A 14,247-nucleotide genomic window follows, 5' to 3' on the forward strand; every position below is an offset into this window, starting at 1 on the left:
CACCTAGTATCACAAACTGAAACCACCTATCGTAAAAAAAAAGCAGGTGCACAACATTTCAGCGCAACTTGCGTCACTTCTCTGCTTGTATAATCATTGCTTCAACTCCAGTCACCTTTTGCAACTGCAGCAGGGAAGGTGTGACAATCGCTTGGTAATTAAACACATTTGGTGTGTAAGGGACTTTACTGATCTACAAAACCCAGCAAGCTAATCAAAATTCAAGTAATTACTAAATGATGAATCTGTTAGATGTTTCCTCAGAGATGAGCAGAGATTACTAGGAAAGCACAGTTTTTTTCCAGTGGGTAGAAGGAAGAAAAGCACATCGGTAGACTTATCTTTCAAAATGATCTCTGAGAATCTGCCCATTTCATCCATCTCTAGAATATCACCAACCTACATGTTAATCCAAAGCCAGTGACAAGTACCAGGATTCCATTAAGACTTCACAACAAAGTCAGGTCTGCACTGACATGCAAAGGCACTGTCACAACATGTTACTGAGAGCAACTATTTTGTCACATCCCAGGGAAAAAACAACTATCTTTCTAAGCAAACTGACTAGATTCAGGGTAGTCTTTCACTGCTTGGAGCAGGGCCACCTATTGACCAGATGCTGCATTTTCTTTTATTACAGCACTTTTGAAGCACTCTGGAAACCAGTTCAATCACTGTAACTGGGTCAGCAATCAAACTGTAGCAGCAGTAACTGTGTATTTCTGAAACTCAGTATAAGCTTTCACTTCTTCAACCACAAGGTACTTTCATGTAAGCATGCGATAGCCAACATTTTACTATTTAAAAAGTCAGAAAAAAACTGAATCTATTCTCACACTTGTGCCTCCCTCTCATTTCAGGTGTTTTATCCAATTAGCATTTAGAAAAATTTAGCAGTCTGCTGAACTTCTTCTTCCATTTTCAACAGTCAAAGGAAAAAAATAAGAATTTTCATTTTTACGCTGGTAAAAGATACCCAACTTTAGACATGTTGAAAAAATTCTTAGTAAAAGCCAACAAGATAAACCAAAATAAAAATCCACCCACTATTGCTAGCTTCTCAGTCACAGTTACTTAGTTCTCTAATCTGTTCTGCTCTGGCCAGATTGAGAAAATTAATGACTGTTATTCTTTCTTACTCTTTTTTTTTCTAATGCCTATTACAGGAACAACATGCTATTAATTACTTACAACAGACAACTTCGAACCCTTTGAAATAACCTCTTGAAAATAATCGTATTTAGCTACTACAGCAACTTGTTTCAACACTTAATGCAAGATGAGTATTTCTATCCGAATTTCTTCAGTTAAACAAGTTTCCCTTTATGTACACTGAAACTAAAATAAAAATTTGCCTCTCACTTATTTCAGACTGAGATTTAAGACAATCATTTTAAAATATCAGAATTACACTACTGTGGCAGGCACACAGCAGCAAAACGAAACGAAATCACTGCCTGAACCAGTGTTTCTGCAACTGAGCTGAGATGGAGACTGCTCATGTCTTGATGTCACTGATGATGTTAAAGAAACCATGAAATAGGTTAAACAACTTCTAAAACCCTTTCCAATCAAGCTTATACACTGACCAGTGGCACCGCTACATACTGATAATGGCGATTCAGTGTCAGTTGTTAAAACAGTGTACAGAAACCAGCCAGCTCCAGTGAAAACAGAAACTTTTCCCTCCTGTTATAGCCTGCTTCTCTCTACATGAGAATTCTGATTTCACAGCTTAAAGTGAAAACGAAAAATAAAATTTCCATTGTGCATTTTGAAACATTAAACAGAAATGCAGATGTCAGAAGTCTAATACATATTTAATCTGGCGTTATCTGAAGATCTAATATTTACTTGTCGAATTATTAACCCACTCTACCAAAATAAGAGTAGAATATTGAGTTATATTTTACAGACCTTGAATAGCTTCCTCAATAACTGCTGTTAGCAACATACACCTGATACCTGGTATTCCTTTACAGATGCCAGATATAAATCTTAAAAGCTGATACCATGCAAGATACTGTTTCTAGTACAAACTGTGAAATGAGCAAAGTCGCAGGAAAAAAAAAAGCACTTTTTAGAAGCAATTAACTGTGTGAGAGAACTTAAAAGCAGTAAAACAATCGTGTTTTCAGCCCATGCACCAAGTACCAAGGAGGACTACAGCATTCTGAAGTTTCATGTGCTACGCAGTGGAGAGACACTGGACTTGTTCTGTCTGTAGTAAACCACACAACCACAACAAGGGCTTTTTGATTATCACCGTTGCATAATTTATAACATGCTTAAAACTCAGAAGATTATGTCTGCTATGTGACCCAGTTAATAAAGCAAAACCAACCAACTAGTGGAGTCCTCCATCTGGTGGCTGGAGTCGTATGTGCATTCTATACACTACTATCAAGTACTACTACTAAGAGTAGCATACACCCACAATTTTGGCAAGTCAGAGCAAGAGATATGCCTTCCTTCGCCAGGCTACTTAATACGCTGTAGCACTCTAAAGAAGCAAAACTGAAGTAACACATGTATCTGTACACTGTGCAAAAGATAAGGTGGTGTCTTCATACAGAAAGTATACAGACTTTAATGTATGTATTTGGATTGGTTTATTTACCTCTGAAAAAAATACACACATTCTTTATATTCAGTGCTTTTCTTTTCTAGATAATTCTGGTTTTTTCTCAGCAGAAGTGTTAAACATGCCTGTTCATTAACTCCATTTAATAACACTGACAATTTTTGGCTTGAAAAATGAATAAACCTGTAGTAGAGGTCTTTACTACATCTATATTATATTTTCTTGTACTGTTCACATCTGTGTGTTTTACAGAAACATTCCCCAGCCAGAACAGAAGTATGATCAACATGATGTGCACAACAAACTTCAGGGAAATAGATTTTTCCATTTACATTTTCCATAGTAGGCTGATCTTAAAAAAGCAAGCTTTTTCCAGTAACATTTAAATAAACTAACTTCCATACCTTGGCAGCAACAATGCTGAGGCCCATTCCATTCTGTTTTTTTAGTGTTACAGTGATAATTTCAGGTTCTTTCCTCAAGGGCTGAGCCTATCAAACAGGGAAAGGGAAATAAGAAAAAAGAGTTCATATTCACTCCTAAGCTAGGAAAATTACTGTGCAAAGTATTTCACCTACAATCAAAACTAAGTTGTTAGTACAGCAGCAGATCTCACATCCTAAAAATAATATGTCTCATACTCCATTTTCAAGGTAGTATCTCCAACCTTTGATTAATATGGATTCATATTATCAAGTACTACACCTGTGTTACGAACACTGCTAAGCTTTTAAGTCTATCCATTGTTCTTCCTTCTCTAATTCAGCAGAGATTATTAATGATTCATAATTTGAATATTAACAGGTCTATAAGACTGCAGGAACTATGAATAAAAACTGAAGCTCAGACTCAGCAGGCTCCTATAAGAAAGGTGAGGGTGATGGACAGAGCTCAGGATTTAGTGCTGCATCTGGGGGGTAATAATTCTGCAAAGATATCAAGAACCTAACTAATTTCAAACAAAGTGTTAAAATCCTGGAAGTTCAAAAAGATTTCACTTCTGAAAACTGTTAACTCAAATGCGGCCCAAGCCCCTGAACATGCTCAGCAATTTTTTTTTTTTACCTTTCAACACTGTCAGTTCCCCCTACTCAAAAAGTTGCCATCCCAGTCTTCATTAGGTGAAGCATGTAAGTTAAAGCACCCAAGCTTGTATTCATATTCAAACCTAACTGCAAGTTCCACAAGACCCATGACAAAATAAAAACACAAGCAAAGGAAGTTAATTCAAAAAAATTTTAAATTCATGCATTAGAAAAGAAAGCATTTTTTTAGCCAGGAGTATTCTAGCACTCCTGTGCCAAGGACGGCAAAAGAACAAAATCTGTTTCTACTTTATTGAGGAGTTTTTACATTAATTTAAAATATAAACATTATTAAACTAAATCAACAAAAATCCCATACACACTGGAAAAGGTAAGCCACTGTGAAGATAACTTTGCTATTAGTTAGTCTATATTGAATTTCTCTCTCGGTCTAAGAATAAAAGAAATTCTTCAATGAAAATCTGAGGAGGACTGCCTAGTGTGGGCAATTCGACAGACTACCAACAGAAGCACAACTGAGAGAACGGTTTTGGCTTGGGGTGTGGGAAAAGACAACCCAAAACAGAAAAACCCTTAACACATCAAACCAAACCAAAAAAAAACCCAACCAAAACAACCTGACCTCATAGCTATAAAATGGAACATTTATATAGTATTTAGATTATGTAGGCATGTTGCACCAAGAGGTGATTTAGAGCACTGCTCAGGCACCAAGACTAATGACTTTCAGAACTCTGAAGCCTACCACATTCAGCTAAGACACATACAAAAGACAGAAGAATTACTAGATCAGGTTATTTGAACAGTCTTACATGGTATTCATTTCCACGGAAGAATCAAACAGTAGCACCCACTCATCCTGCATTTCTTTATCAAGCCTTTACAAGGAAGGCTGGCCAGAACTTTTTGGTATGAAGAACAGAAAGTACCTAGTATAACATCAGATGATTTCCGTTTCCTCTAGCTCTAAAAAACGCATTTCTTCAGACCAATACAGTGATGCATTATGTGTCAAGAATGTCTCCGCAATACCTTCCTCAGTCAAATGCCCATTTACCAAGATAGCAAGTTTGCAGAACCTGACTTAGTGGCTCAGCGCTGGGCTCTGCTACACCAGTCACACAGATTTAGGAGATGCTATCTTCTGTAAAGTAAACATGTTCTTTATGCTCCTGCATGAAGTCATCTCACAAATGCCAGGTTCCGAACAGAGTAAATGAAGATTTCAAGTCCCTTTGAACAGTGAGGGGCAAGTATTTTCCACAGAAAGCCTTAGAAACGTATTTCTAGTTTCAGGTTGACCTTCCTGATTTCACTGAAATATTAATTACAAGCATGAAGCTATTTCTGTTTACCTATTTTATACAGCAAGTCACCATCTTCCAAAACTGAGCTGTTCTGTAACTCTGAGATTCTTGGCTACTGGATATTAAAAAAAAAAAAACCACAGAAACAAACCCAAATAACTAAAAATTAAAAAAATAACCAAACAATCGCCCCACCCCACCCAAACCAGAAAAAAACACCACCTCACACTGAAGTGAAACCCTCCTTTAACAAGTATGAAAAAGAAAAATCAAAACTTTTTCCTGAAAATCTAGCAGAAAAAAAGTATCAGATCACAACTTAATACTAAACATTCAGTTGATAACTGCCAGTTTATAAATAAAAGCAGTAGCTGCATTCATATTACAAGTTATTTACAGACACATGTCCATATATATTTTTGCTTGTGTTTAAATGCAATTACTCCACTGTTTAGCCCCAGGGTGGGGGAACACAACAGTCAAAGTTTGCTTATGTGAGAACCTTTATAATTTAGGCAACAGCCTAGAAACACACTCACTTAAAAAAATCTGCAAACAGTTCCTTAAATTTACCAAATCACTGATGTTTAATAAGTTTAATGATGAATCCTGTTCTTGCTAATCACATGAAACACAGTGGTAAATTGTTCACTGAATCTGTACTTACTAGCTCAGCATTCTCATGTGATAGGTGACTTTCATAGTCTGCACCTTCAAAGTATATTGTCCACGTGCCTGGTGATCGTGGGTGAGGCGTTAGTCTACAAAAACCTAAAAGAGATAGTAACATCACCACAGTCATGGTATTCTCTCAACAAATTAAAATCAAATGGACTGCCACAAGGAAACTCCAAATAGCAGTATTTATCTTCTCATATTCATTAGTAAGCTGAATCTGGCATCTTAAATGCCATTATATGCTTCACTGCAATTTTATGTTATCTACAAAGCCCTACTGTTCTACAGCTATTGCGCCTGAGAAACATGTATTTACAAACACTATAAGCTCACAGAAAACTCTTAGGCTGCAAAATATTGCTTGTGCCAAACAGGCACAGAAAAGTCATTAAACACCAAGTCATCTTTATAATACAAACCACCAGAACTATGAGACAGCACCAAGTAAGTCTTCCGCTTTGCTAAGTAACTTTGCTTCTAGTGGTCTTACCACAAATTTGGCAGAGATGAAGCTTCACCTGGACTCATTACCTTTTTTAATGCAACTGTGCAATTAAAAGTGGAGGGTTTGTTTGATATTTTTTCCCCTCTTAATCGAGTAACTCCTAGAATTTTGAAAAAATGAGCCACAGCAGCTGAGAGGTATCCAACACCGACTCCTACATCAGCGTCAGTGACTAGCCACATCACATTAAAATTACAAAGCACTCCATCAAAATAACCGAGATTCTCCTCCTCACGAAGACATCTTTCAGCAATTCAGTTTACACCAATTTACTCAAACCAGGCCCTCAGTATAACTTAAGAGATATGTAAAAAGTAAAATGTTGAAAGTATGCATTACAAAGGCCTTACTTGTAATAACTGTACAGATGTTTGTATGGCAAATGAACTATACTTAGTTAAAGATTTAATTCTACTAGTCTCCTTTAGGCTAAAAAAACTACATCCTCTGCAACTCACTGAACATACATTCTTATTCTGATGAACATAAAAAGAACTATTTTAAGACTGCGGGGTTTTAACATTATATTGAAGCAGCTGATGAGTAGAAAAAGTGGCCGATTTAATTCACATTCATTTTAAAAGTACATTAACTGTGAAAGTATTTCAGTATTACAAAATTTACATTTATATGATTTTTTTGCTGCTCTAGCACCAAAATCCAAAAAGGCTCTGGAGGAAAGGCAAAACAAAGTTTCGGTAGGCACTAGTTAACTCAGCACTGCTTATTTAGAACCCTGAAATTCAATTACAGGGACTCAGAAAAAGGGTAGGAAATTCAAAATCCTGCATACTTCCTATGGGTTGCAAAAATAAGCAATTGAAGAACACAGTATAAAAAAGACTGAAACATACATACATAAAGCGGTTTACATTTAACTAGAATGTAATTTGCAATCTGTGTTCACTACACTAAAAAAAGGAGATAATTATAAAACAACACAAGAACTAACCTCTCTGACAAAGCGGATCTAAAAATTCTTGTAAACCACTTGGAACATTTCTGACAACATCACAGGAATAGCCATCTTCTGGTAAAAGAAAAGGCAGCTGTAAGTCAGGATCCTCTTCCAGTTGGACTTCTCGGCCATCACTGCGAGCAAGTTCATCAGCTGTATTTTCTGCAACAGTTACTACGTTCTCTATCAATTCCTGGACAGAAGGCAGAAAGACATCGTTACTATTAAGGGATAATTTTGAAACCCTAACATTAAGAAAATAGTAAGACTGCAAGAAAAAGGAATTCTGATAATAAATTATCAGATATAAAACTTCTTTAGCTCCACTATGTATAGTCAGTACACCATATTGCTTTATTAGATTAAATCACAAATTATGTAGAGAATATAACAGAAGCATTTACTTGAACATTTCCGAAATCTGTGGTGCGTTTTTTACTGAATATGAGAACTATATTTAAAAATATGTAACAGAGAACATGCATGTGCAGAGGTGGAATCACAGCAGCTTTAAAGTTCTGACATTCTGTTGAATGCATATAGACTTCTGTTAAGTCTAAATAAAAAGAAAAGAAACTGACAACCTGTGTAAACCAGGACTTGCAGCTCCACCATGACACATATATCCACAGAAGGCCAATGGCTCAGGTATGTTAAAAACAGCACAGTAAGTGACAGAAGAGACTTACTGTTGGGATGAGTGGTTCATCTGGAGCACAGTGATAATTCTGCAACAAAGCTTGTAGCTGCAGAGAATTCAGCTTAAAGCAAGTACTGTTAATATTTGGAACATCTGCATGTGAATATTTGTCCATAGTAAGCAATGTGGTTGCCTGGGGAGAAGGAAAAATAGTCATAAGAGACAAATCCAAACCAGAATGAAATCCTAAGCCTTGTTTCTGAATGTTCTTTAGGTAAGAGGTAGGACAAATCAAGAAGCCAGATTTGTTAACAAAAGCTACATAAATATCCCCCAAACGACCACTAAATACACCTCCTGTACATAAAAGGCAAATTAATAGGAAACCTATCCTAAATGAGGCATATCAAATTTTCACCTATTCTTCTTGTCCCTGTCAACAGAATTATCCCTCAATCATATAAACAAATGGAACAGCATGTTGGCTAAAATCACTATTAATTTCACTTGCAACTTAAATATTTATGATGCTGAAAGCATATTTTATGTCTTTGCATGCTATCTCAATGTTACAAATGTTACACACAAACTACACTTGTCCTCATGCTATTCTCTGGAGACACAGAATATACAAATGCTCTCTCTGAATATACAATCATGTGAGAAGTGTTCAATCAGCAATTCACATACTCACCTGCACTATTCTGCTCAGGTGGCAATCAGCAGCCAATTCTAAACCCTGTTTTTCTGCCCAGGCTTCAATGTGGCCCAACTGTTGACGAACAATAGCTCCCCAGTAATGTGAACATAACCCTGAATCTGGTGCAGTAACTAATCTGTTAAAAAGCCACATGTTGATGAAGTGAAACAACTGGGAGAAGAGCTGTATGGTCAGAGCAGCATTCACTCTACATCGTCGCAACAGAGACATAGCTCCAGTCAATGTATGCAGCACATCATCTACAGAGATAGAATGAAAAGTAAACCGCATTCATAGACTGCAATGTACAACTGGTGCAGGCCGTAAAAAACATAATACAAAGACACCCACAACAGGCTGGTGAATGCTAGGTGGAACCTACATGTATTTAAGTTATAAAGACTTTCAGAAATAAATTTATTGGTCTGTGGTTTTCAAGACTGAGCAACATTAAACTGACAGCTGAAATATATTTCTTAACTGCTGATATCAAAGAAAACTCTTCTGGAGAACTATTTAGTATGCAAGTACTTCACTGGTTGTATCTGACACTTACGTCCTCACTTGGGTAAACTCATTTTTCTGCTATTTTTAATAACAAGTGAAAAACTTTATATTCTACAGTTTAAAATGCACACCACAACTATTCCATAGCTCCAGCTTGTGCTGGGGAGTCTAAAACTGGATGCAGTGCTCCAACTGCAGTCTCATAAATGCTGAATCCATTTGAGTATCAAACAATACTCAAAAATTTCAGCAGAAACTTGAGCTGCAGAACGTACCTTCTGTTTACACATTAAGGGTTTTTAAAACGTCATTTCCTTTTGCCCATTAGTTCACTGTGATATTGTATTTGAAGCAATAGTGACTTCTTATTAATTTCACCAAGAGCAAACATCTTTATATGCTTCCTGGTGGAAGTGGAATATTTAAGTCAATACTTCTATCTGAAATCTCTCTTCAAGAGAACACCAAAGTAATTTCTTTAGAATTGAAACACAGGATTCTAACTTGAAAAGCATTATCTGTATGTTGCAAGACAGAAATATATAAAGCAGTTCATAAATGTCTGAAATAACAGTCATCTGCCTTTATTCCAATATCAGTTTGCTACTTTTTCAGCATCTGTGTACCAGAATGTACTCTCTTTTACGGTACAGGGCATTAAAAAACTTAAAGAGTACATCTTTATATTCTTCCTTCAGTGTTCAGCACAGGGAAAACCAAGTGCAGAAAGTTTAATATTCAAAAGACCAGGAATTACATATGAATTTTGTATAAATACTCTTCACAGTTGAACAGAATGACCGTACGTAATAGCTCTGCAGATCATCTTTACTTCAATTATTCAGAATGTCACTATTTTATTAACTTTTTCTAACATTTTATCCCCAGTTAATCCCTCCAAACTTGAGTATTTTTTACATTTTCCATTTTCTTCTTTAGTCATCAGGCTACAAAAAAGGCTTTCACACTTTCCCCATGAAAAGAACAACATGGGGTCCTGCCTCAGGGGCCTGTGCATGAATGCGTTCAGCACGGAAAACAGCAAGGGGCATTAGAAGTCTGATCACTGTTGCTGAGTTGGGATTACAGATATAGTGGGATAGCACACATGACCAGAGTGCTGTCATGGACAGGGACAACCCAGGAAGGCTGACACTGCTATGAAGCAGCACCATATTTAAAATATTGTGGCAAGGATCCTTGGCAGGAATCTACAAGGCCAGTCAGATTAACCTTAGTACTTGGGAAGTACTTTATCAGATTCTCCCATAGCATCCTTACAGTGAAACCGCTGAAACCAACACAAAAGTTGGAACATGAGGTATTCCATGTATATATAGCTATTTTCTCCATGAGGGGTAGTCTAACGTTGGAACAGGTTACTAAGAGATGTTGTGGCAGCTTCATCCATCAGTGGAGATTCAAAAGTAAACTGGGTAATACTCTGAACAACCTGATCCAGTTGCACCTGCCTTGAGCAAGATGCTGCACCACATGACATGCAGATGTTACCCTCCACACTATGTTATTCCATGATTTTTAAACTCAACAGACATCATCTGAATGCTACTTCTGTCCTTTCTTATCCATACAAAACTTATCTGAACAGGGGTTAGGAAAACTTTAAAATGTCATATCACTGTTAAGAAAAAAAATCAAATTATTTTTCTTTTTTTTTTTCATTTAGAAGATAAACAAGGAAAGATCAAGCAGTCTAACCTATTTTAGGCCTCTGAGGATTATTCTCCTCTGGATCATCGATGAATGCTGGCATGTAGTTATTAAGCTCTGATTGCAGACAATGAACCAAGTACCTGGAAGGAAGAGTTAAAAAAAAAAAAAAAAGACATTTTAAAATTCTTTATGTGCTTGCTATGAATGTTTCTGAAGAAAAGAAATTATTAAGTTACAAGAAGCCTGAAACTGCAGTGTCTGGTATGTGACTACAGGGAACCAAGTAATACTTTTTAAAAAGCCAGGGAGACCAGTTCTCCCTTACCTTTCCTAAAAAGGCTGGAAAAATGTAGTCAGGGAGCAAACAAAGTGAATGCAGTATCGCAAGCACATTTGTAAGCTAAGGTCATACGCTACAAAAAGAGATGCTACCAGGCCATACTTTGATTCTGCAAGATTGGGAATTTTTTTTAAAAACAGAAATACACTTTTCTCCATTTTAAAATCTACCAAGAGTAATACTTACAAAATTGAAAATTTCCTATTCTTAACCAGTGCACAGAACCTGAAATAGTCCTATTAGTTTCTGTAGGCAATTTTGTTTCTTGTATTTCTCTTAACCTTAAGAGTGAAACGAAAGGCCTGGTTTAGTATTCTAATAAATATTTTAACAGCATTTTTGATAATTCATTTATACATTTACTGTTGAGCACTGAAACTAAAAGGAAATCAAACTGTAATAACATTAACACGAAATTTTTCATGGCTTTCTACAACTCCCCCTTCTGTTTCACTGGTAACATTTTTAATGAAATATCTTCCACTAGAAAACAAAAGCCATGACATTTTCAACCAATTCTTGTATGCCAGCTGTTACCATTAAATAACATTTTCACAGCAGAATCCTTTCATGCTTCTGTTTTGCGTTTTTATTTGCCTTCTAAATATGTATTCCATAGTTCTTCAAAAGTTTAATACATCCATTTGGACTCTCTCATGTTTAGTGTACTCAGGGGAGAATTCATGCAGCTGACATTCAGAAATACACTTCCGCATCCAGCCTGCTCATAATGTACAGGGAAAAACACAGTACTTTTTCTTCTACCCTCAGCAATGTTGTGTCTTCAGTGACTATCTAATAAATTGAAGTAGCGAAGAGTTTTTTCAACACACAAATCTAAAACACTGACCTATGGCAAAAAGGCACAGTTTCATTAACACTTATGAATTTAGAGGTGCTATGTAAGTGGAAAGACCTGTCAAAATAGCTACCTGCTATACCCTATCTGCCCATAATTCACCAAGAGAGGCGGGGAAGTCTGTGGGAGTACATACAAACTGGTTTGGTGCCTCTCTGAAACCTTTCGGAATTTCAGAAAGCAATGATAAGGTTTCACATACTGCACATTGCTCTTCAGAGCAATACAGCCCCCCTTAAAAAACTAAACAAACCATGTTTAAGTCTCCCAAGCCTGTCATGGTATAAGATTATATTCTTAGAGACGTATGAAAAGACTGTATTTAAAAAAAGACATCCTGGAGAGTGGGGAAAGGGTGGGTATAAGTAACCCAAGATATACTGTGACTTCTCTATACATTAGTTTCAGAGACACAAATTTGCTGAGAAATACTTGTTCAATTGTCACTTGGGAAAAAAAATAATCTAAATATGAACAAAAAAATAAGCCCTTTTTGTTGCTTAGTGCTGTGCTCTCTACATGTCATCTTTCTTTGAGGACCCTTTTCCTCACTGGACTTCCCTTTCCATTGGATGCTTCATTCAATTTTTCTTTTAATAAGTATTGTAACTGCCTGAGCTGATGAGCACAGGTTGATTTTAACTCAAGCTAAAACCTGCCCTTATGTTTTTAAGGAAAAAATTGCAAAAAAAATAATCACTGTGCAAATTGCTATTTGTGCAAATTATGAAAGTGGATTTATAATTAGTAGCCCTTAAAGTGCACAAGGTTCATTAGAAGCCCATAATATTTAAGCCTATGTATTTACATATTAACAGGAAAGGTAACTTTTCCTCACATCTCCATAAAAAAAAAAAAATAATTAAAAGAAAGCAATCAACACAAACTACACTTAAATAACATTTCCCTTAATTTTCACTGCAGCCTCAACTAGCATAAGAACAGCTAACAGGTGAAACTCCTTGCGTAGCCCAGTGATCCATTCTCATAAAGCAAAGTATGTCTGAAGAAGGAAGTCTGGCCTCTTTCAGAAGTCCTCCTCTCAGATATTTAATAACATACAAAAGACATTATTGCTATACCTAAAATTTGGCAGAGATGTGAAGTTATTCTAAAACCCAAAGAAACACAGAATGTGTTAAGTGAAACAAATGTTTGATAGCCTTACTTGAATGCCATTTGAACCAAGTGTGCTAAAACATCTTGTGCATCAACAGTAATTCGGCTAAGATCTCTGTCTTGCTTTATGAAATTCAGTAATTCAGATGCATTTGCCATCCAAAAGGCAAGTGCCCCAGCAATATTCTTCTGTTTCTGTAAGTAGAAAGAAACAAGAAATAATACAGGGAAATGGTATTCTGATAAAGCATGGCAGCTTATAAAGGCTCCAAAAGATAGACCAGTACCTTTGCCCATTTCACCAAACATATCCCAGATACCAGATATTTGCAAAATGTTTATATGCAATATAGCAATTGTTGTGACTGATTAAGTCCAATTTTAACACATCCACGAACATACGAAATTCTGTTAAATTGCCAATAGCCACATCAATAAAGTCACTGCATAAGCACCTAGTTACAAAGTGCTAAGAGTTTAGTGGAATGCAGTATCTGGTAATCTGTGCACTGTTAAGCGCATATTCACTACTGCCCACTGCCACTCTGATACTGCGCTCACTGGCTTTGATACCAGGTGATTCAGTATCAAGTACTGATCTATCTCACCATCTCCCGACCACAAATGCCAGGCCAGGCAACCTCAGATGAAATCCAAAGAATAGGAACCACAAACAACAAAAAAAGAAAATAAAGGGAAGAAAAAAGAACTTTGGTCATTTCATATCCACACTGAAGTGCGTTAAGCAGAAATTATGGAATGCCGTAAAAGTTGCAAAGTCAAAAAAGGATTTTAGTACTGCATGTTCCAGTTGCTGAATGAGTGTTATGAACTGTTCAAGTCCAGCTGTTTGAGTATTGTTTTTTTTGATATGGAAGCAGCATGAGAAACTGAGCTAAGCCAACATAGCTAGGATCAGTTCCCAGCAATATATCCTACCTGATCAACCTGGTCTACCTCCTGGAGTAAAACGGACGAAGGAAATCAAACAGAATAGAAGAAAGAAACTTGTGAACAATCATGATAGCTTTAGAAATCAAACACTAAATATGAAGGTACAACACTTATGTTCACAGTTACACACAGATGCATTAATCAGTAGCTACGATGCAACTGAGCCCCTTTTAAAAAATTAATTACTTTAACAGGACTAGTAGCACAACAGCTAAGAACTGAAGTGCCCACATGTTACATTTAATTCCAGGAATGCCCTGTACTAGTTGACATCCCAGAATAGGTGGTTATTAGCTCAGTGTGCCACAGAAACCCCACAGTATTGTTTGTGGACAATGGGGTAACTAGACATCCAAGTGGCAGATCCAGGGATCTA

At 36.5% G+C, this 14,247-nt stretch overlaps 1 protein-coding gene across 26 annotated transcripts in view; it reads right to left on the reverse strand.

Moving 5' to 3' along the window:
* AFDN (afadin, adherens junction formation factor) overlaps positions 1 to 14,247 on the reverse strand; it is a 113,991-nt gene that overhangs the window by 35,313 nt on the left and 64,431 nt on the right. For 17 of the 26 annotated variants that reach the window (XR_009969091.1, XM_062641814.1, XM_062641813.1 and 14 more), the window contains 8 exons: positions 13,857 to 13,877; positions 12,967 to 13,112; positions 10,645 to 10,739; positions 8,413 to 8,678; positions 7,768 to 7,911; positions 7,073 to 7,271; positions 5,605 to 5,708; positions 2,989 to 3,075 (listed from right to left, as the gene is read on the reverse strand). Coding sequence is in view for 25 of the 26 variants with exons in the window: in XM_062641814.1 (XP_062497798.1) it covers positions 2,989 to 3,075; positions 5,605 to 5,708; positions 7,073 to 7,271; positions 7,768 to 7,911; positions 8,413 to 8,678; positions 10,645 to 10,739; positions 12,967 to 13,112; positions 13,857 to 13,877 (1,062 nt within the window). In the remaining variant the exon portion in view is untranslated. The remainder of the gene's footprint in view (positions 1 to 2,988; positions 3,076 to 5,604; positions 5,709 to 7,072; positions 7,272 to 7,767; positions 7,912 to 8,412; positions 8,679 to 10,644; positions 10,740 to 12,966; positions 13,113 to 13,856; positions 13,878 to 14,247) is intronic. The other 9 variants (XM_062641818.1, XM_062641823.1, XM_062641816.1 and 6 more) reach the window with 1 other exon arrangement.

The sequence above is a fragment of the Pezoporus occidentalis genome, unplaced genomic scaffold (genome assembly GCF_034315485.1).
Source record: "Pezoporus occidentalis ecotype Australia unplaced genomic scaffold, CSIRO_AGI_Poc_V1 ctg7, whole genome shotgun sequence".
Lineage (NCBI taxonomy): Eukaryota > Metazoa > Chordata > Aves > Psittaciformes > Psittacidae > Pezoporus > Pezoporus occidentalis.